Source organism: Cyrtonyx montezumae, unplaced genomic scaffold, assembly GCF_038088225.1.
Source record: "Cyrtonyx montezumae isolate F1298 unplaced genomic scaffold, pur_monq_1.0 scaffold_8, whole genome shotgun sequence".
NCBI classification, from domain to species: Eukaryota; Metazoa; Chordata; class Aves; order Galliformes; family Odontophoridae; genus Cyrtonyx; species Cyrtonyx montezumae.
Genome location: NW_027072089.1, coordinates 30,980,433 through 31,004,378, shown reverse-complemented (window position 1 = coordinate 31,004,378; position 23,946 = coordinate 30,980,433). Strand labels below are relative to the sequence as shown.

The following is a 23,946-nucleotide window of genomic DNA, read 5'->3' as shown; positions in this document are numbered from 1 at the left end:
CTGAGTGGAAAACAGGAACACAAAGTCCTCTGGGGTAAGTAGTTCTTCTCTTCTGAGAACCAGGTACCCGGAAATTTGGCAGAGCATGGAACTGGAACATTAACTCTTTAACTCCCAGTGCTTTATATTATGTTACGATGTGGAATACCAATAACAAAAAATCATAAAATCATGACACCTTCCCACTGACTCCACCTATGACTAGTGCAGGCAGGGTCCATGGGCACCATCACACCCTGATGTTGTCCTTCCCTGTCCCCATCCCTGTACACCTCTCCTGAGGAGTGAGAGGCAATCTCTCCCAGGCAGGCACTAACGCTTTCCCTCAGATGTTTTCTCAGGCCATAGCAGCCAGCTGTAAGCCTGGCACTGTAATACTGACCTGCTGTTTTGAAGGGAGTATAAAGCTGTACTGTGCTGTGCTTGTATCTGCAGCCACCCACAGAGCTTCACCCAGGGCAGGTAGAGCCCTGTAAAAGAAACCCCAAGGCACTCTGGAGAGCTTGTGCATTTACAGATGTGCTCCTTCCTCACTTTGCTTTGTCACTCATTAGAGCGGAGTGTTACGGTAAATCTCCGTTAATCCCAGATTGGATGGGAATATGTTTTGGCTGGCACATCCATGGACCATTCCTCTGCCACACTTCCCACCTCAGACATGCTCCTAAAACTCAGCTGCTTTTAAGAGAGTGTGCACAATATCACAGTCTCTCCCAGGGGCAATGTTTTCAGGAGTTCAAACACTGCCATTGTAAACAGAGATTAAATCTAAAAAACTGAATATTTTTATAACAACCAAAGTAGATCAATGGAGTCATTTAGACTGTTAGACGCTAAAATGTTTAGTTTTAAAATACTAAAATATTTTCTTTGCAATTATTTCTTATATTTACTACCTCTTATGCCAAAATCCAGGTTTGTAATAGCTTTTCCATATGTGAATAGATGAGGTTAAGTGTCCTGACCAGGTGTCACAACCTGAAACAGAGGAGAGCATTGCCCCTAGCCCAGCTCTCAGACCCTAGTGACAGACTTGGGTTTGTGTCCTGTGTTGGGGACTCTGAGCCAAAGGCAGAGAAAGGGGAATGCCTTGAGACGAGGAGATGACAAGAGCAGTGGGGTTTGATACCAGCTTTCCCACCTACAAGACTTTTAGATGCAGAAGGTACGATGACTTCACAGAGCCCAGCAGCCAGCCATTACAGCTGAGTGGAGGACAAGATCAAAATGATCTTAAGAGAAACCTTCAGACCTAGGCAGGAGTGCATATGAATTATGTTCCTAAGAAAAGAGAGCAGAGTTTTCCCTGATCTTTCTGACATCCTGAAGGCTTTCTGCAGGGATAGCAATGTTCAACACACTTGTGTACAGAGCATCCTGAGATGCATTAACACATCCTCTTGGTATCCTCTGGGCTCATTCAGTCCATGGTGCACAACCCACGAATCTCACGCCCCATTCACTCCCATTTCAACCTTGTGAAGCAAGGGTAGCTTCTTCTGCAGGGACTGGCTACATGCAGTACTCAAGGGCAAGTCAGTGAATAAACTGGATGTGAATCTAAAGAGCACCAATGGAATAACATAACCTTCAGTAAGGCATTGCAGTGTGAAATAAGTGTCTGCAAGATTTTTTCCACTTACAAAAATTCTTGAAGAAAATTAAAAGTTAATGGTCCAAATGATTTCACTTTAGCCCAGATGGTTTCCATTGTTTAATACTGAGGGATCATCATTTAACGAGGTTTCTTCAGCAGACTTCACCTACTTGTTTTGCATCTCTTGAAAAAGAAAAAGAGATAACATTTGTTTGTGGATCTTAATTTCAATTAATTTTATCTTTTGAGGTTAATATCTTCAATTTCAATTTCATAGATGCATATGTAGAAAAATATCTTCATTTTAATTTATAATGGCTGGTAACACTCCTTACATTTACACTAATCAGTTGCATTTAAAATCATTTAAATTAAAATCACCTTTACAGAATATGTGATCGCTGACAGATTTTTAAAGAATGAAATTATTAGTCAGTGGGAAGTAGCAGCTTAATGTCTGGAACTAAGAAAAATTAGTTGGTGAGTTAATGCACCATCTAGTATATTGAGAGCGTGTTCTTCATGTTAACTTACTTTAGTCAATAGCTAGCTCATTTGAAATAGAGAATGCAATTGGGAGTTGAAAAAGAAGATAATTTGTTTTTCTCATTCTAAAATGAGGTGTGATCTTGAGACCTGCTAACTCCAAAATCTTCAGGGATGTGGTACTCAGGAAAATAGTTGTTTTATTTTGTTTTCTGTTAAATAAGTAACCTGGAATAGTTAAGACACTTTTTGAATGAAAAATTTCAGAATTTCAATTTTTTTTTTCCATTTCCAGTATCTATTCAGAAGTGGCTAAACAAAAAAACAAAAACAAAAAAAAAAAAAGGGGGGGGGAAATGATAACATCTTTGTAACCAATTGTTTCATAATCACATCTAGAAAACAGGAAATTTAGGCTATAGAGTAAAGTTAACTGCAAGTCAGCAACATTTTTGCTTACAAAAAATAAATTGTTTTAATTTCTTCAAGAGAATGTAGTTATAAAATGTACATGCGAAATACAGTTAAACTGTTTTTATCATTAATTTTTTTCTGAGGCCAGTGTTCAGCAGCATTCATAGATTCACACAATTTCATTGTAGACCATCTTCACCTTGCTATTTTTCATAATCTTCTTTATGGGAGGATGGTTTCCAAAAGTTCAGTCACATCCTCAAGAGCATAGCAGAAATGTGACGCACACAACTGCACAGATACGTTCACTTTTGAGTTATTTTCAGCTGGTCATTATCTTGAGCCAACAGCAATTCCTTGCAGAAGGGGGAACCATGCATACTGAGCAGCATTCACAAGGATAGAGCAACAGGTCATGGGAAACAATCACTTGCCTCAGTGTGCATTTGGGTTGGGGTCTCCATTAATCTGGATTGCGTCCAGTAGAGGACCCTGGAGATGGTCAGGAGGTACTAAGGAGAGGCAGTGTTTTTTTTAGCCAAGAGAACAAGAGGCAAAGGGGGATCTAATTGCTGCCTTCAACTAATTTATAGATAGTTAGAGACAAGACAGACTGAGGCACTTCTTGGAGGTGCACAGCAAAAGGGCTGTAAGAGACGGTCAAGTTGCAGCAAGGGAAATTCTGAGTAGGTGTATGGAAAAAAAATGTTACTTTAAGAGCGATAGAGCACTGGAGCAGGTTGCCCTAAAGGCTGTGGAAGGTCCATCCAGCAATATTTTCAAAACCTAATAAAGTCATTCCTGCTTTGAGGAGGAGGTTGGACTAAATGGCCTCCAGATGTTCCTTACAGTGATTGCATGTGCTCTAGATCTTTTTTCTTGCTTAATTCCTAGGCTTGAGGATTTGTGTTGTCTTTGTCTTCCTCAGTTTCCTAACTTGGGAAGTGCTGTAAATTTTGTCTGTCTTGTCAGTGAGATATGGATCACCTGCCATATTCAGAAACTAATTGGCTTTTGGCTTCTGCCCCAACCAAATTGTTGACCTATGCTCAGTGACATCATAGCTGGTCCTGTTCCACACAGGCCAGAGTCACTCCACTGCACAGGGAGCAGCAGCGGGATGGGCTCTGCTCAGCCTGCAGCTTGGGTTGGGGTAAGAGTTTCCTTTGCAGTCTCTGCTTCACGTCCCAGATTGCTCTTCAAGAAATTATGATGGGAACCATGGTTTCTCTCTTAGTTTGTAATTTTTAAATTTATCACCAGGTTATGTGATGTAACTTACTGAGGTCACCTGATTGAGCCCAGTTGTTTTATTAGTGACTATTGATGTTTTTTGTTGCTTAAATGGTATGCAAGTTCTTTTTTATATATTTCATTGATAGATATTTCCCCTCTCAGTTTTACTGTAATAGGGTACACATTCCAGAAATTCCTATTCATCTGCATCCACACTATTGTTTTAAATTGGAAGCAATCAATGCAAATTTTTAACTAAAATTTTATTAGTTTTCCAGGAGACCAGAAATAATAGCATGTAACAAAGGTTTCTCTGGATTAATATAGCCTTATCGTGACGCAGATCTCTTCTCAAATTTCCACTGAAACAAGCTGAGATGAGAATATATGTTAGTTTAGGAGGGTTAGAGGCAAGCTGCTCTTAAATCCTCTGGCAGGTTGTTTTTGTTGAACTCGATCCATCTTCTTAGATCCAAATTCTTATGGATACTTAGCAAATATCAAATAAGAGCATGTTAATTGCATTTACATTTATGCTTTTTCTTTTTCTCTTCCCTTACATAAACATGTAATTAAAGAATTGAGCTAATGCATCAGTATTTATTCTTCTTCTCCAGCAATCTGAGCCATAGGAATTTTCCTCACATATGATCTTGACTTTTGGGACTTAACACTGTTTCCTGAATGGCAGTTACCTTTTTAGATCTTCTGCTGATAGACCTGCAGTCTCTAGTGCACTACTCAGTCCATTATTTATAATCAATATCAAGTCCTTAGCCAAACATGCGATTTTATCCTCTTTTAAAAATTACACAGACCACAACTTTACTGTAAAATTTTCTCACCAGAGGGAAAAAAAAAAAGATGAAGAAAAGAAAACCCCCCCAAAATGAAGACTGAATCTTTCTGTTTAAACTTTCAGCTCTTAGATCGGATGACTCAGCAACCAAACTGAGACTCAGGTCTGTTAATTCCATGGGTATACATCTCCAACCATCTGCTGTCCAGTACCTTCCAGTTTGTAAGAAGCAAAGGTCTGAAACTTGTAAAGATCTGCAGTCTACTGCCAGCTCGGGTGAACACTGGCAGTGGACAGAATGGAAAAATGTGACACAATACATATGTTTGTATGAAGTGCATGCCCATGAACCCAAATTCAGCTGTAGATGTCATGCCACAATCACTGACTTTCCTTGTGCTCTTCTTTTTACCCGCCTCAGTGCTGGAAATGTAGAATATTGAGTATCTTCCCAAGGAAACGTATCTCAGTGCTGCCCTAAACACGTAATGTTCTGCCTGGAGAATATGCCTGAAAACCACACAATGAAATTTTAGTTAGATTAAGTCTCAATGTATTTTACAGTCATTTAAGGCTTTACAGGTAGTCACTAGAGACATGCCGCTGAATCCAAGCATCAGCTTTGCGGTAAACACACAAAATTCTTCTGGCTATGATCCAAACAACATGTTATGTTGTCTATACAGACCTTATTTCTCACATATCCTTCTCCATTTAAAAATCTAGCATAAGAATTGAATTTTATTATTTGCATTTATATTTATCATGTTATCATATGAATGTTTAGTATGAGCATGTCTGTAATACTGAAGGAATATGTGCCATCAATCAGCTTACAGATAATACTGTAAAGGAAATTAGAATGTGGCTTATTAGGTGTAGTCTGGTTTGGCTCAAGTATCTATGTTCTCATAAAATAAATATCACAGACCATACATTTGTAAAGGTCAGCTTTATGACCAGCTGCAGAGTATGAATAAAAACACATAAGCCGGTAAGAACTGGACAGAAGTGTCAGATGGCTGGCCAGGAACTGACAGCTGGGCCCCAAGCACCCACTAAAATCCAACTAAAATTATGATATGGCACATAAACATCACTCACTGATCCTCCTGGTTTCAGAACAACCTCCTGATGATTACAGGAATAGAAAGGCACAGGTCATGAGTGTGCAGTAGTGCATTAATGTATTGCTATTCCATAAGAAGCCTCCTGCCTCAGCTTGTTTCTCCATTTTCTATCATATTGCAGCTATTCGAGCAGAATTTCTTGCAGCGTTCCTAAAGGAAGGTATTAGCAGACAAGACAGTGTAGATTAATAAGAGAAAGAAAATAGCTTTTTCTTTATAGAAGCAATATTTTTTGGGTTTAGGGCAGTAGCAGCTAATCCCATCAACTTGATTTACCAGAAAATCAGTTCAAGGCCAGCTCTTCTTTTCCCTTTGTACATTGATACCAACATCTCAGCATCATTCAGAAGAGCATCTACATGCAGGCTTAACAGGAAGCAGATGTGTTTGAGATCTGTCATGTGTTTAAAACTCTGTATACTTCAGTCTTTTCACAAACAGCTCTTGCAACTATTGCTCAGTTTTGACCCTGCAGAGTCATCTCTCATAGTTGACAGAAACACGCCTGCTATTTTATTGCTCAAGAGTTCTTAGGAATAGCAAAAATTATGATATCCCTTGTTAAAATAGCATCATGTTTATGACTTAGAACCAAAAATGAAGATAAGTTCCTTTATCTCCAAAGAGAATCCTTTGAAGTGTGGTATTTTGTATTTCAGCCTAAATATTTAAGCTTCCTAGTAAACAGAGGACAGTTCTTTCCAGATTTGACAGTTTCTCAAATCTAAGCAATTTGGAATCTGAAGCACCAGTTCTATCCAGATAAAATCTAAAGATAACGCAGGCTGGGAAGATCTTTCTTTCACTGACTTCATCTCTTTCACAGCACAACTGCGTTCAATGTTTTTGCTGCCACCTTATCAGTGTTCCCTAACAGTAGGACTTCTTGGTAGAATGGCACCCTAAGAAGCAATTTTACGTACCTAAAATATTTATACAAAAAACACGGATGATGCAAGAATCATTTTTAACACTATATGGTACTCCTTCGTGGCTGTCATTTGCTGAGTTTCAGTACCAAAGTACCCAGTGAAATACAGCATAAATTGTCTTCTACAAATTAAATGTGTTTGACCCAAGAAGAACCCATTGCTTCTGACATTCCTATTTATAGCTGAATGGCTAGATTTATCTTTGACTGTCATCGACTCCTGTTTGCTTGCACCTGGCAGTAGACATTTATTGAATAACAACAGAAGTCTGTTGATGTTGAGCTGCTGCCACAGACAAGATAATGGGTTTTGCAGAGAAGCTGTGGAGGGGACGTGTTTGATACCTTGACCTAAATGCCCACACTTGTAGATCTGGCACTGCTTTTCATGCATTTTTTATGAAATAGAAAACTGCTAGAGCTATGATGTTTAAAATCTGTACATCAAGAATACAACATTGTATGATCTGAAAACCTCGTAAGATATTATCTCATTTTTCTGTTTCTTAAACACTGTGAAATAGATGGAAACCCGCAATTTACGTACCATTATTTCTGTTATACAATGTTTGATTTCTTCATTCTTCTTGTCTCCTCCAGTACTGTCCCCGTGCGTTTATCTGAATGTGTTTCTATGTTGATCCTACACTCTCTCCACTGTATTACATCAATTCTTACAGGACAAATTGCTTCTCTTTTTGTTGAACGTTGCACTTTTCAGGAAGACTTTCTCAGAGGATAAGACCATATATACAAAAATTATGTTTGAATGTATTCTGGAGCTGGGAGTTCAAGAAAAGCAGTCCAATTATGAGGGAGTGTTGCAGAAAGCACGATCTGCCCAAATGGGCGGCGTCAGTCTGCTTTTAAAATGAGATTTTTATTCCACAAAAAAGCAGCAATTCTGAATTCCCTGAATGAACCTGGCACGCTATCCGTGTGAAACAGCTGCACTTGCTTGCAATATTCAAACACTGTCTAAATGTGACAACTCAGAGTCATATTTCCAGGATCACTTAGGAGCCATGGTCAGAATCAAGGTTTATGACTACGCTGTGAGTATGCATAGAGGACATGTTTCTCAGTGTTCAGGTCCAATTCAGCAGAAGTAAACCATAGCCAACTAATTACAAAGCGCATCTCAGTATGCTGCACAAGAGGGACTTCTTATATGTCACAGAGAAAACAGTAACAGGATTCACCTCTTGGTACAGCAGGACACCCAAACCCAGACTCCATTGCTGATATTGTCCCATCAGGTTCCTTGACAATCAGGCAGGTCTGCTTGTTGCACTCAGAGGATGGTGGTACACACATACAGCTAAAACTGTATTTTCATCCAAACCCTCTTCAAACTTAAAAATACATTTCTAATCAAGAAAAAAGAACAATCTGTTTAAGTTCCTGATGTCTTTCTGTTCATTCCCTAGGATGAGTAATAATAATACTCAAGTCAGTCATACATTACGAAAATGAAGAAGCATCTGTACAAATATTGTCACTGTGTTGTGTTTCCAATCACGTTTTTCAGAGTTTTATAGCTTTGTTATAAAGTCTGACAAGATATTTTACACTGAAGAGTATGCTGCAAATATGGGGTAATTGCACTTTATCAAGATCCTTAGCTTGCCACTCTTCATGAATCGTCTAATTAATTTCCCCTCTATTTGAAGCAACTCTCTCAAAGCTGTGACAGTCTATTAGCTAAATGATGTTGATTTGAAATCCAGCTTAAGTGGGTATTCACAGCACAGCACAGTGACTCATGCTGAATTTATATTTCTATGTCTAAAGTACGTTCAGTAGTGAAATAGATTTACTTAATTTTAAGGCTATGGCACAAACTGATATCAGGAAGTTGCAACCCAAGGAAGCTATTGAATCATCTGCTGCTGACTTTCTCATGTAGCTCTAAGTTGCAAGTGGAACTGTGCCAGCTCCAGTGCAAAGCAAAGTGACCGAGTACAAATAATACACTTTTAATCAGGCCGTTTACTCCTCTTTGCCTTTGAAATGACTTTATAAGGGCAAGCCCTCCTAAAGTTAGCCCCAGATGAAAATGTGTCATGCTAATGACATGACCCGAGGCAAAGCTCCTACTGCTGTCCTACTACAGTCTATGTGAGCCTTCCCAGAAGACATCTGTCCTTAGGCACTTAAACTTCAGGTTGGGCAGATGAAAGGACCTTGAGCTCCCAAAGTGATGCTCAGTCCTTTTATACCTTTATATCCTCTGAAATCCTGCTGCTACTTGCTCTTCCACCTTTACTTCCCCTCTGCAGTTAAACTGAGGCAGAAGGAAAGCTGGAGGCGGACAGATGAGGTGAGAGCAAAATCATTGCTGGGGGGCAGGTAGGTGATAAAATGAGAAGAGGGAAAAGATGAGTCAGTTACAAGAAAAAGGGGTGACACAGGTTAAGTTTTGTAACGTGACTGAAAGGATATAACAACTTGTTGCAGTCAAATGACTTGCTTTTTTTCTCTCAATAGGGTTTTGTTTTGTTTTTTAATTCTGAATTACTCCTCTTTTCTCTTACTGATAGAATCTAAGGCAGCATGCAGCCAGAAGCAGTGACAGTCCCTTATTCCTATGGCAACAGTGAATTTCCAGATCAGCTTGAGTGTTTCGTGGAACAACAACACGAGAAGGAAAATAAATTTGGGGAAAATAAGAAAATATATATAAGTTAAAAGAAGTTAAGGGAGACATAATTATCTTACATATGTGGCAATGTTTTAGTGTTTTTTGTTTTGTTAAGTTTTTACAAAGGAAAAACAGAGACTCAGAAGCCAAATGTTATACTCCTGGATTTCAAAGAATAGTTTGGTATTCACGGTAGGAAGGAAGGTAGGCTAGAAAGGGGCAGCATGTCTTTCGGAATCTTCTTTTATGTGCATTAATGCATTTTATAGATATAAAGATGAGCAGAAGGACCATAATGCATAATGCATGCTCAGTTCACGATTGCGTTGGAATGGGCAAGGTTTCAGGAAAGTTGGTCTAAAAATTCCATCTCAGAACTCTAAAGCATCTTTATAATGACACATTTAAAATTATTTAAAAAAAAAAATAGAGGAACTGAATCATTTAATCCCTGTTTTAAGCAGAGAACTGTTATTGGCTCACATTAGACACAGAGCGTCTTGTTTCAATGTTAGTCATAATACTCTTAAAAATGATCTAAATAGCTATTGAAGCCACTCTTGGAACTTCTTGCTATAATTAATGTTAGACAAAGAAAATACTTATTTTACTTTCAAATGGTGCTTTTGATACTCATTAAGAACTAGTGCCAGATGTTTAAAAATGTAACATAACCAAAAAAACACAGGAACTGTAGTGGTGCAGTCACTTCTTATCTTGTAGCAAGTTCATTTTTTTCGCGATACGAGTAATGCATTTTCTGTAGCAAGTCTTGAAAAGCATTACAGCTCTCAGACACCTCTGTTTGTAGAAAATGACTTTGTCACTGGTAGGCTTATCCTGAAAGTCTGGGCCTGAGTATAATTCCTCAGATGGCAGTCAGACGTGTGCAGGCCCATGCCCTTTTAAACGTGGTTTGGTGTTCTGCGATCAAAGGCATGCCAGACCACAAGCGAGCCCTCTGAGTTTGGGATCTTTTAGCTCACCCTGCATTAGGCCAAAGTGTGCTGTCAGAGGGCTGTGGTTCAGAGCCAATATTTCAGTGTTTAATTGAGAGATACTTCTGCAATTAAAAGCACCACAGAAGGCCCCAAACGGTTGTGTTTTGGAGCTGGAGGTAGTGTAAGTATGTGCTTGATAATGTATTTTACCTCTCCTCCTGTCTATTCTATAAAGTGACTGCTGTGTATAAGTCAGAAGTTATTTTCTATTGTTTGCAACCACATCAACTTACTCCTCAGGTAATCAGGTCAGCAAGTCCACCTGATGCTTAGTTTTCTTTCTTCATTCTTCAGTCATCTTGACAGCATCACCGAAACCGTCCAGAGCAGTCATTAGCTAATGGAAGAGACTTACTGAAATGTGTCTGCTCTGATATTAATGTTCATTTCAAAAACTGAGTTGGAATCTGCATTAGGACCGGTATCTGTCTTGCTATTATTAATGAGGAAAGAAAAAGCTAAGGATGGGAATCAAAAAAAGGACACCATATAGCATGGGTTGTTAAATCTTTTGGCTTACATGGGCCACACTGAGTGAAGAGGAATTGACTTGGGTCATATGTATGTAGGTCACTCTGAAAGTAATGCCTCCTATTTATTTCCATGGAAGCTGCAGCAGATTTGATGAGCACAGTAACATGGTTTGATAGAGCAATTTTTCAGCTGTTAAACACTATTTTTTTCAATGTAGTCACCACCATTAGCTATGCAGTTTCACTAAGAACAAGAGCCTGTAAAAATCTGCACCTGTGGGGGTGGCAGCTGTTGCTGTTGCCACTACTGTTATGCACGACCTACAGCCTTACATCTCCATACGTGTTCCTGAATGTCAGTGGGCACAGTTTTTTCCACATGGATGACAGCCCTTGCTTCATACACACCTCCATGTCAGATGCCATTGTGTCAGACTGCCCCTCTGCTGCCATCTATCACATGGCAGCATGTAATGGAATATCAGTGGGAAGGTTCAGTCTCTGCTACTATGTCATCAGCATTTGCCTCTAACATCATGGGACAACATCATGAAATAGAAGGCATTACTTTCAGAGCAGTCCTCATAAAATGTATCAAATAGTTCAAGTCTATAAGAAATAAAACACTTTAATTTTCAAACTGCATGAACTTATTTGCCAGCACTGCACTCCCTGTGCCCTCCCTTTGCCCTGGTTCCAGCCCAGATGGGTGTTCATAATGCACTGATGTTTGGCTATTGATGAGGCCTGGTCAGACCACACTACAAGCTGTGCTGAGCTGCATTGGGCCCACAAGCTGCAGGTTGGACATGTCTGCTGTACAGGCAAACTGCAACTGGAACTATGAAAGCTTTGTTGAGTTGTGTTCTCCGCCCAATCCAGCCGAACTTGATGGTCTTGTATGCAGTCTGGTCATTATGGCTTTGTACGTGAACAAAGCACACTGGGCAATAGTTGTATTCTAAGTAAATCTAGCTATTACTAGTTCTCCCTGTTGTTATTTGGGCTACAACTTGCTTAGAATCACAGACTTCCTAGAGCGTGCAGTACATTATGCACACCAGCTATAAACCTGCAGCCACATATGGCAAGCTTTGGGCATGGGCAAAGGAGCACTGGTCTGTCACCGCCTACCATTAAAAAAAAAAAAAGAGAGAGAGAAAAAAAAGGAAAAAGAAAAAACCCTTTTTTAAGACAGTCCAGTGTGGAGAGGAAATTAAAGTCTCTGTTTCTTTCTTATTTGAAACGTGGAGTCTGTGGGATCCACTGGAAAAATCCACCTGGGTTCTTCCATCTGGATTCAGTCATGTTGATAATCAAGTCAGTCAGATATTGTGCAGACAAGCTGGAAAAATCTCTGTTTCCTCTCATTCTCCTTCACTTGCTCTTATATTCAGCTCATGTACGATGTTGTACAGGTACTCCTTCCAGACTGCGCCATCTTCTCAGCAGCCTGATACAAATCTCAAGACGTAGGAATCCAAAGGAGTTTATCCAAGCTTATTTATTTGTTTGCTGTCCCTGAGGCTTTTCCCTTTGCTCTTTTCTGGGAGTGCTCCTTGCACTGATTCCACCTGCTGGGAGGAGTGGGGAGCCTGGGGAAGATATGCTTTCAGGCTTCTCATATGAAGAGTCAGCAGTGTTTTCAGGTCTGAGTGGCATGGTTTGTAGGGATGTGTTAGGGTGCAGTGCCTAACTCTGGCCTCTGATACAGAAATAAATTACATGCTCTTTGTGTCTTACATATTTCTATGTAAGTCACATCCACAATTCATCCCTCTTTTTTCCAAGGAAACACGCAATTGAACCAGTTCTTCTTCATCTGTGGAGATTTTTTTATTTTCCTGTGAATCATGTTAGAAATTCCGAGTTGCAGAACAAAGAAGTAAAGTTTGTTTTTTCAAAGGGAAAAAGAGACTTGGTAAAAACAGCTCTGACATCTGTATTCCATGGCTCAGTAAATTAAGACTTTTTACTTGCTTCTTTCATAGATGTGTTTAGTCTAGATACTTTTGATTTATGCATCTTTTTTGGCTGAATTGTATTTTCTTTATGCAGATTGGCAGTAATTTCATTCAAGTTTATGTTTGCCTCGCTTAAGAGAGATGTTGAGAAGGATGTGAGTGAATTTAGTCCCTTAAAATGTTTCCCATCTCAATTTGTTCTTTAAAAGACCACTTAGTTTTGAAAGAAATTTGCTTGTCATTTTTCACAACCCATCTGAGAGCAGCAGGGGTTTGGAAGGATGCTGGGAAATCATCCTCACATCCCTCTCTCTCTCTCTCTTTCTCTCTCTCTCTCACTCACTCACTCACACACACACACACACACAGAAGTGGCAGTGCACAGAAGATGCTTCTGGCAAGCTTCGAATTCACAAGTGCAAGGTATCTAGTGACATCCTGGCCATCAGGAAAAGGACCCGCAGCATCCACTCCCGGGGATACAGTGGTAAAGAGAAGGATTGCAACTGTGGAGACACTGATTTTCGAAACAGCAGGACTCAAAGAAAAAATCAAAGACAGTTCCTGAGAAATCCCAGTACGCAAAGTAAGTATTCTGACCTCCTGCATGCTGGGGTAAAGAACAGGGGTAAAGGCTCACAGTGTTGGTTTGCTCCTCTGCATACAATGAATACAATGTAATTGGCAGATGGGTTCTGTATAAATGCCTCTGTAATAACAAAAACAATGAGAAACAAAGTTAACCCTGCACAGCGGTAAAAAATACTGCTCAGGTTGGCCGTGGTGGTGATGCATTGGTGCCACCTATCGCAGATACACACCTGGTGTCCTCTGCAGTTGAACCGGTGCCTTCATTTGCTAAGACGGCCAAAGCAAGCGTTCCCTTGCGTTGTTAACACCGAATTCAAATGCTGTCGATGATATCCCAAAGACATCTTCTACGCAAGATGCTGAAAGGCCATGACAGCTGGCAGAATGAATTTTTGCACAGCTGCAGCTTCCAGGCTGTACTGCGAGCACTGCAAGGAAACAGGTTAGATTGCAGTGTCCTCTAGTGGAGTGTGGTCTGAAGGGAATGCACAAGCAGGCTTTAAGACAGCAGTACTTGGACTTGTCTGCTGAGGATTTATACTGCAAAAGCCTACATAAGAAGACATTATTTTAAATGGAACAAGTATTTTAATCTATCTGCCCGGTGATGAAAGTGAAGTTCTGTAGCCATAACAATCAAAGTGAACCTGGATTTCAAGAGGCTTTGTTCAAGAGCAGTTTGTATGTTCCTGTCCTCTGTTTGGAATACTAGAGCAGAGAATGAATAGAGATGAGCCTCTAAAACAAGAAGATTGTTGAGTCATAAGAAATGCAAAAGTTAGAAGATGCTGCACAGATGTCTATGAAATAAGAAAATAATGGCAGTATAATTCAAAATATTTCCTGATTTAAAGCTGTCCCCACTCTGCAAGCGAACAAGAATCCTTGGTATTCTTTGTAAATTCAACCACAATATTGTCTGTCTTGAGGTCTCATTGTTCAGACTAAATGCTCCCTTGATGTAATTTATTCCATTTGCTCAATGTGATTGGAATAACTTCGTAGTGTGCACAGGCAGACCTCTGAAAAGTCTCCACATCACCAGCTACCAGAGTGATTCTCAAACTGGCTAATGTACCCCCAAGTTATAATTTCAAGAGGAGATTCCTACTGTTCACTAGGGAAGAGAAGGGTTGCCAACGTACTAGCAAGGGTCGGATGAGGATTGCAAATAGGGACAGTGCCTTGGGGAGAATGTATGAAGGGGGAATCTGAAAAAAAGCTTTACATTTTCAGCCCTCTTCAATTCTCCTCCTCCTCCTCCTCTTCGAAATTACCTTAGCATTCATCTGAGGCAAACACAGACTCAAGTTGATGAGACATTGTTAAGGGAACGACTGGTTCAGGCCTCAGCCTTCAGATGACACTTGGATAAGACTCTTCTGTACTCCAAAACCTTTCAGTCACTTGACTAATAAGTAGTATCACCAGAGACTGTTACAATGACAGAATTTCTTCCATTTGATGCTATGAATTTTTTTCACTTTCCTCACTGTTTCATTAATGATTTATACAGGAATAAAGCAGAAAGATACTTTGGAACTACGGCTTTTCACTTCAGATAGAAGAATGACTTCACTTACTGACTGGGAAGGTTTTTTTTCACCTGACAGCAGGCAACCACTGAAACAATTTAGGAGGCAAGGGTTGTTAGAGTAGAAATTTGAATGAGGTTTGCTACCTTTACTTTCAAAAGATTCCTGGCTCAGTATGAATCTCTCAAAGGCACTAGAAGAAAAAAAATGCTGCAGTAGAATCTATCTCAAATGCCAAAGGCAGTACACTCCCAGAGATCCTGCTTAATTCTGCTGCACAGAATGCAGCACTGTTAGGTGACAAAAAGTGTGCTCAGCATCGCTGCAACAAATGGAATGCGGAGCTCACTCTAATTCTACAATGCAGCAAGGTTTTGGAGGACTAAAACTCATATGCAAAGATATGAATGATCTGTGTGTGTGTGTGTGTGTGTGTGTGTGTGTGTGTGTGTCAGTTTATATACATATATGCATATATACATATATATACTCAAGTGTATACACTCATACGTGACAGATTCTTGTCTTTTTAAAGGATTCTTTTAAAAAGTAATTTTAATTTGGAAGTGTAAGATACAGGTGGTAACAATTTCACAACACGGAATAGCTTTATTTTCTAATGGAGTTCTAATACTGTACTTTCTCGTTTTTTTGAGTGTCTTGTTCTAGATACCTGATTTCACAGAATCACAGGGGTTGGAAGGGACCTCAAGAGGTCATCAAGTTCAAACCCCCTGCTAAAGCAGTTCTGAGATACCTGATTTTATTTGGAAATAGAGATGCTACCTTTGTAGAAGACCAATCTAGCATGAAATGCAATACTCAGAGCATTCTGAATTTCATGCTACTCATGAACTAACCAAAGATAATTAACTAAATTTCTGCAAAGCCACAGAAGAAAAATAAGCTGCTTCTATTGAACAGCCTTCTTGCTCTTTGGAACATGCTAGGTGCTCAGGGCAAGAGTCATGTACATATGTATATACAGCTGTGGATGTTTCTTTCTTCTGCAGAGTACAAACCACGTTTTGTTCACACTCGCCAAACCCGATCCTTGTCTGTGGAATTTGAAGGTGAAATATATGACATAAATCTGGAAGAGGAAGAACTGCAGGTGTTAAAGACCAAAAGTATCACCAAACGTCACAATGCTGAAAATGATAAAGCAGAGGAAACAGATGGTGCTCCTGGTGATACAATGGTTGCTGATGGCACTGATGCTATAGGTCAACCCAGCTCTGTCAGAGTGACACACAAGTACAATTGCTTTTTCTACTTTTTTTCCTGAAGATGAAGTCTTTTTCATTTTTTAATTTCAGTCTTTCAGTTTTTTGCTCTTTTATAATTCCTGTTTTAAAGAACTTATAACTGTCATTGCAAACAATTTTAGATATGCTTGAGTTGTGCACGATGTAGGTGGACTCATGCAATTGTAATATGTGTATTGAAGGGGGAAGCATCAGGCTTTGTTTTTATCACTGAGGAGCAGACAACTCTAGAGGGAGAACTCATCCTCCATATCAGAACTTGTATCTTACAATGGATTCATCACCCCATGAATCAAACACTCCTTCTGTTCATTATGTAGGCTGGGCAACCAGCTTAGTGCAGAGGCCTATATTTCAGATAACTGAATTCCCACTCCAAGTGAGGACATTTTAGATCAGTCACACTATCTTTCTTAATACTTAGTTGTTTGCAAAAACACTAGTGTTAGCTAAACTTCTTCAGATTTGTATAACCCTGAAGAGAACCACAATCATTTTTCCGTGCCAAAACAAAAAAAAAAAAAAAAAAAACATAATGGGAGAAGTTGGGAGCTGATAAGCATCCAAATTTTTCTGCTTCTTCTCTCAAAACTTTACAGAGGGTTTATGATGGAGCGGGGCCCAAGGAAGACTGTGTCTATAAGATAGGAATGTTTCCATATTTAGGGGTGTTCTATTTGTCAGCTTAGAGACTTTGAAAGTCCAGCCTCTTGTCTCTTAGATTCTCATTCCACATCCTTGGCCTTCCAGTTATTTTGTTTCTTGATTGCACCATTTTTTCAAACACTGGTATGAATATTTTTGTCATTGCACCACTTCATTATGTGAAAATTCTCTTTATTTTTTTTTACCGTATCTTTGAACATTTTACTCTGGCTTTGTTTCTCATTATCCTTATCTTTATTAATTATATTAATCTTTACCCACTGACTGTATTCTATTTTTAACTATGTTTCATACTCAGATGATGAGTCTCATTCATTGGACAAAAGGGGTATATTTCTCAGAGCTGGTGGTTAAATTAGTACATTTGGTTAACAAGATTCTTTTAATTCTGAATAGAATTTTAGTCCTGTAAGTCTCTTTTCTGATTGGATGAAGAATCTTACCACGTTTTAGCTTAGCATGCATAGAGGTATCATGGATGAGGAACTTATCTGATTTTGAAGAGAAAGCAGATTTAAGCAGTTAATTATATTAGTGTCAGCATGAGAAGACATTGCAGAGGTTATTTAGAAAGAAATTATTAGAAATGATGAAAGAGAATAAAAGAATGGGCAGGTGGGAAATCAGTGACCTTCTGTTTCCCATTTGTTAAATTTGTATCTGCAGGTGTTTTATCCTTCCAAATGACACTATTCACTGTGAGAGGGAACTGTACCAATCTGCCAGAGCCTGGAAGGACCACAAGGCTTACATTGATAAGGAAGTAAGAGCTGTTTTAAAACCTGGGTCAAGTTTTTGCACTGGTACCTATTAAAAGAATAATTCTGACGGAACAATGTCCTCTGCAGATTGAAGCTCTCCAAGATAAAATCAAGAATTTGAGGGAAGTTAGGGGACACCTAAAAAGAAGAAAACCAGATGAATGTGATTGTACTAAACAGAGGTAAGAGAAAGAACATTCACCATTGGAAGCTATACTGATTGATAAGGTTTATGTATTTTTCAGGTGTTTCTGTTCTTTTATTGTTTGCTTTTGGTTTTCGTTTCTTTTGTGGGTTGTTGTGTTGTTGTTTTTTTGTTTTTTTTTTCTGAGATGGAAAACAAAGAACATAAGAGCTACTGGTATTTATAACTACTGTAGATATTGGTGAGAGTTAGCCTATTGAGATGTCATCTCCAAAGCAGGGAAGGAAGGAAGCTGATTCATAATAGAAGTGTAAATATTTGTGCTCTGTATCTCCCTGGATGGAACTTATTTCTCTATTGACCTGAGAAGAAATGAAAGTTATCCTATTTCTGGAGACACATTCAAGTGTCGGGGTACGTATCTTAATTCAGGAATGCTGAAAAGAAGGACTACCAGATCCAAATTTTAGTTAGATCACTTTTAAGAGTAGAAGCTACTCTTAGAAGATGCATGTACAAATTTTAAGATTAAAAATGTTTGTATTCTACTAACATATTAAACATAGCTATAGTTTTTCTAGTCTAGCATAAGATCATTCACACATATATAACTTCTTCAAACGAAATGAAAACCATGAGTCAGTTACAAGAAAATGTCGACGATGCTATGTTACTGTTTTAGTTTTGTGCTGAAAATGGACTTTTCCCTGACTGTAATTTTTAATTTTTTTCCTGGTAGCTACTACAACAAAGAGAAAGGTGTAAAGGCCCAAGAGAAAATCAAGAGCCATCTTCATCCCTTCAAGTAAGTTTTAATCATCCTCACTCTCTTAGCTAGCATTTTAGTGATGGAGAAGTAATAGGAATGGGTTGAATTTTGGGGGGAAGGGAAGACATGAGGAAAACAAGAGATCATATAAAGCAAGTTCTCACAAGAAACCTTCAATACTTTTGGTCATCTATGTGAAAGTTTATGAATAATAGTGAAAAAAACTAGGAACAGAAGATATTTGTTTTGGAAGTTGATAAACTAGGTAATCATTAAAGTGACCCAGTTAAATCTGAATGCAAAAGTGCATCATCTCTCATAGATACTGAAGAAGACACTTTGTCATAATTGCTGGAGTGGAAGCTGAACTGGAAAGATCAGCTTCCTGAAGGCCATATACTCATATCTAGTCTGCAGAAAAGTCAGATAAAGGTAAAAAATGTTGTTAACCAGAGAGAAGCTGTTCTATCAGCCATGTTCAACTTTCTCTCTGAATAGAGAAGCAGTACAGGAGGTGGACAGCAAGCTGCAGCTGTTCAAAGAAAATCGCAGAAGGAAGAAGGAAAGGAAGGGGAAAAAACGCCAGAAGAAAGGGGATGAGTGTAGCCTTCCTGGGCTGACGTGTTTTACCCATGACAACAACCACTGGCAAACTGCACCTTTCTGGAACTGTAAGTCTTACTTCTGTGTTCAGATGTGAATTAGGTTCTCCTCCGTTGTGTGAGAGTTCTCACCTCACGCAGTCCATCAGGTCATTACGTGAAAAAATGAAATTTAGCAGTGCTGCTGCTGAACTTCTGAAGTATTCAGGAAGAGTGACACTTGGGTATGTTTGTAATTTCTGTGTTACGTATTTATATGACATTATTACAAGAGGCTCTATGCAAAACAGTGTAGAAGCGAAAAGGAGAGTTGGCTTGTTAAAATTCTCTCTTGCAGAGATTCATAACTTGTTGAGATTTATAGCTAGACACTGAAGTTCATGCTTGACTGTCCAGACTGACAGTTACTTCATAGGAATCCCCAGTGAGTTCACAGCCTGGCGAGTGGGAAAAAGCACAAGGAGGGTAAACCCTTTCCTTGTTTGTTTCTGTGTAAATTTGTGTAAGTCTATATAATTGTAAGTCTATATAATGAAACTATAAATTCTAACTCACAGATGGATCAGCAGAATTAAGCAGGAGATAGAATTGGTGTGTTAGCATTAGATAGTCCCTGCAAAATTAATTATGTGAATAGTCTAATTTCATTGAGATTGGAGCTCGAAGGCCGCGTACATTATATTGATGAGAATTTTACTGAGACTGTCACTGCCATTTTAAAGTTTCTGCAGACCAGATGTCTTATGAAAAATGATTAATCTGATTTTTTTGACGTGAGCAGCCAAAATAAAATGACATCATCTGATATTCAAGAGCTAATTTGTACATCCAAATTAATACCTTATCCTGTTTCTTCCATTATTGTGTTGATTTAAATGAGGAATTTATTACAAAAGATATTGTCACAAACTCTTTGCTTTGATTTGATAGTTAATACTGCATGATGTCACAAAACTCAGTACATTAAAGGTCTGCTTTAGTTCTACAATTTTGATTTCAAAGTGTACTGTAAGCACCTTATTGTGAAAAAATATTGATGCTAAACCTTGTGAATTTTTTGCATTATTGGAATATCTTATATTCTAAAAGAATTTGAAGTAACAAATGTTTAACACTCACCTAGCATGTATGAACAAAACTGAAAATATTTTAAGTTCATTTAAACTTCAGGATTCACAGGAACGGCTCTTACTGGGACACACTTCAACATCTCCAGGCATTCAGGTTTTACAAGGCAACATTTTTCTCATCTTTGTGTCGGGGGAGGAAAACCTTACTTTCAAAAGACTTCAAAATCAAATACTGATTATGCTACAACATATTTAGGCTGCTCCGAAAGTAATGCCTCTTATTTATTTCCATGGAAACCACAAGAGATGCAAAGGGTAAAAACAGCACTATGGATAGAGCAAACTCTGAGCTACAAAACGCTATTTTTCAACACAATAACCACCATTAGCTATGCATTTTCATCAGCAAAGAACAAGAGGCTGCATGCCATGCTAGTAAAAAACTGAACCAGGGGAGGTGACCCACTGCTGCAGACACCACTGCTGAAATATACAACCCAGCTCTTCACTTTGCTCACATCCACTGTTCGGTCTTCATAAATGTTCAGCAGGTGTCAATGTGTATCAGTGGGTGCTATCTTTTCCACATGAAGGAATTCAGTGGCACATTTTTGCTTCATATGCACTTCAGTGTCAGACTCCATTCTGTCAGACTGCCCCTCTGCTGCCATCTGTCACACAGTAACAACATATAATGGAATACTGGCAGGAAGGTTCAGTCTCTACTGCCATACCACCAACATCTGCCTCTGACATCATGGGCCAACATAATAACATAGGAGGCACCACTTCTGGCACAACCCTCATAACTGACTCCAAGGAGAAAATCTGACAAGAGCAAATACTCATTTCAAGAAAGATGCTATCTCTTGCTAGTAATTTGTTCTTGATTGCACTAGAACATCTGCTAATATGCTTTGTACATGTTAAAATGTTCCTACAGCACCTACATGCTTGATTTCTTTAAACAAAACTGGTGTTTTGCATTTTAACTGTGGAGTTAAAACCATTTTAACATTCTGGCAATGCTCTATTAACAGCCATGGGGTAAAAAAATGTCCCTTTGACACGGTTTGTAACCAAAAAATTGGTCTTCCTTCCCATCTTGCTTCTTCCATTGTATCTGCATTTGGAAGCCAGGGAAGCTCCCTGCTTTTAAACCATCTCCTCACAGAACAGTCTTATAACTGTAGAATAGCCCAAGTTGGAAGGAGCTCACAAGGATCATAACCCTGATGCAACTCCATGCCATTCCCTCGAGACGTAAATCCTAAACTGACAAATCTCCCACTTGCCTCCTTCCGGTTCAGTGCCTCATCCTTTCTTGACTACTGTGTCATTTCTTCATTTATTATAGTAAAAATTTCACTTTCCTTTGTAATTTTCCACTGTACTTGCATCTTAGAGGCTCTACTACTTTTAGCCACTGACGATACCATTTTAGCTGCTGACGGTGATGATGGTGCCCCTATACATAACGCACATTTCCAATGAGTCTCATTTCATATGGATCTTAAAGATCAGGATTTGTGTTGTTGTTTTATAAGGTCTGATTTCTGCCCAATCACAAAGACAAACTGTATATAAAGCAGAACAGAATATGCAAAAGTAACTATGTTATTTACTATCTTCTGCTTTATTTGTCTATGTGTTTGAAAATTTTGTGTGATAAAATTGCATGTTTATTTGACCTGTTTTAGATGAGAATCTAATGTTATTCAAATATGAGGTTTTTTTCTTTTAAATAATCTAGAATATAAGTCAATGAAGATCTGTAGAAATTTCACTAGTCTAAGAAACAAGCATATGATTGTTTCTAAACCTAAACTCACTTTTTTCCTTACTTACAGTGGGATCTTTCTGTGCTTGCACAAGCTCAAATAACAACACTTACTGGTGTTTGAGAACAGTGAATGACACGCACAATTTTCTCTTTTGTGAGTTTGCAACTGGTTTCTTGGAATATTTTGATATGAACACTGATCCTTATCAGGTAAATCCCTTTCCCTGTTTCGAAATATTGCAGACTAAACTCTAGTTGCCTTTTGCTGTTGTATTATTGTTATTTATGTTAGTAAGTATTTTTTTTTCTCTCCGTTTCTCATTTTCTCAGCTGACAAATACCGTACATACAGTGGAAAGAGGCATTTTAAATCAATTACATGTACAGTTAATGGAACTGCGAAGTTGTCAAGGTTATAAGCAGTGCAATCCGAGGCCTAAGGGACTTGAAACAGGTACAAGAAAAATAGAAGAGTGTTTATTTCCATTTTATTAGGCTATTGTCATCTCCTTAATTCTATCCTTAAGGTGTGATTTTCTTAAGCGTTGCTCTAAATAAGGTGGAATGATCCAAATGCACATTTCCACGTAACTGTATGACCAGAAAACTCCTTTGCAAGTTTGCACAAGTTATTCTGGACAGATATTGATGACAGCAGTTGACAGAAATTCTGCAGAAAGTCTATCATGTTATTTGCCCTAAGCAGTAACAAGCATATGCAGATCTTTTTTTCAGAGCCATAGCTCCTTTCTCTCTTGCAGTGGTTGCTTGGTTCGGTTCTACCTAACAGTAGCAGATGAGGTATTAAATCCTGTATTATTTCTAATTGCTCTCTACCTGTATGAGCAACCTCAGGTGCTACAACACAACTGAGACTAAACATTCCTTGTCATCTGTATTCTCCTTTGTTTATGTGGAAAGCAGTGTTTCTTTACAAGTTTCTATGAATATAAGAATAGGTGGTCTTTATACTTCACTTTTTATACTTCACACACTTAAATTGGGTTGTTTGAAGTTGTGACTTTTATTCTTATTTTTACAGGAGTATTCCCTTCTACGTATTTTATGTTGTGTATCTTTAGGTCTCTTTCTTCAGCTATGAATGTTTCTCCTTTTTAATCATTTGGGGGTTTTATTACTTTTGAAAAACTGTGGTTTTTCATTCCTTTTATATAAAACTTCCAGGAAATCTTTTGTTGGACTGCAGCTCTGTCTTTATTTAACACAGAACATTTCTTTTTAGGATTTAGATGCTGTGCATGGGAAACTACATTGTGAATGGTTTTACAAGTTCTAAACACTAACAAAAGTTACTCTTGTATTTTCCTATATCAGGAAATAAAGATGGAGGAAGCTATGATCCGCACAGGTATCCACACTTTTTTATTCTCCTCAGCAGCTTCTTTCCAAATAATTGCATGATTCCAGTCCATTTCAACTAATGTCTGTATCCTGCCATGTTTCACACAAAATATCTTTTGATGCATGCATTTTCTAACTACTTTACACTGAACTTGGCCATTGTTTTTTAGACCTACCATTCTGCATTTAACGTAGCTCATTGTCACAGCAAGACTTCATACGGTTCGTGTTCCATGCTTGTATTTCTTAGATATTTATGCAGGGGAAATTACACAAAAAGAATAACCTCTTTTGGGTCGTTTTCCTGATGCTGCAGGTTTTTTTTTTCTTTCTGTTTTTATTTAGGAAATCTTTACAGCTGCTTTTTAAATGAAAAACAACTGTGCTTAAAAAGCTTTCTGAAATATATGCATGCAAGGAGGAGCCTAATCAAACCTACAGAAGTAAAGTAAAACCTTCTCACTGGCCTTAGAAAATATTGACAAATGTTGCTTTAAGCAAAAGAGTGCTCATTTTGAGCAGCACATGCACAGCATCCAGATCACTGTAAGCAAGACATAAAGATGAGGCTCCTTAGGACAAAGGGACTAATGCTTTCAGACCAGATGTGACACACAAGACCAAATATTCTTAAAAGATTCCAATATTTGAAGTCAGGAGGGGTGAGAGATGAGGTGTCTTATTCCTAATGCTCGAACCTGAGCAAGACAAGTATACTT

The 23,946-nt window shown here is 38.5% G+C and overlaps 1 protein-coding gene across 2 annotated transcripts in view; it reads left to right on the top strand.

Annotated features, from left to right (window-relative positions):
* SULF1 (sulfatase 1) overlaps positions 1-23,946 on the top strand; it is a 67,068-nt gene that overhangs the window by 36,293 nt on the left and 6,829 nt on the right. The window contains exons 11-19 of one of the 2 annotated variants that reach the window (XM_065751813.1): positions 13,045-13,261; positions 15,815-16,058; positions 17,402-17,498; positions 17,584-17,678; positions 18,381-18,446; positions 18,909-19,081; positions 21,933-22,075; positions 22,196-22,319; positions 23,201-23,234. In XM_065751813.1, the coding sequence (XP_065607885.1) occupies positions 13,045-13,261; positions 15,815-16,058; positions 17,402-17,498; positions 17,584-17,678; positions 18,381-18,446; positions 18,909-19,081; positions 21,933-22,075; positions 22,196-22,319; positions 23,201-23,234 (1,193 nt within the window). The remainder of the gene's footprint in view (positions 1-13,044; positions 13,262-15,814; positions 16,059-17,401; positions 17,499-17,583; positions 17,679-18,380; positions 18,447-18,908; positions 19,082-21,932; positions 22,076-22,195; positions 22,320-23,200; positions 23,235-23,946) is intronic. The other variant, XM_065751814.1, reaches the window with a different exon arrangement.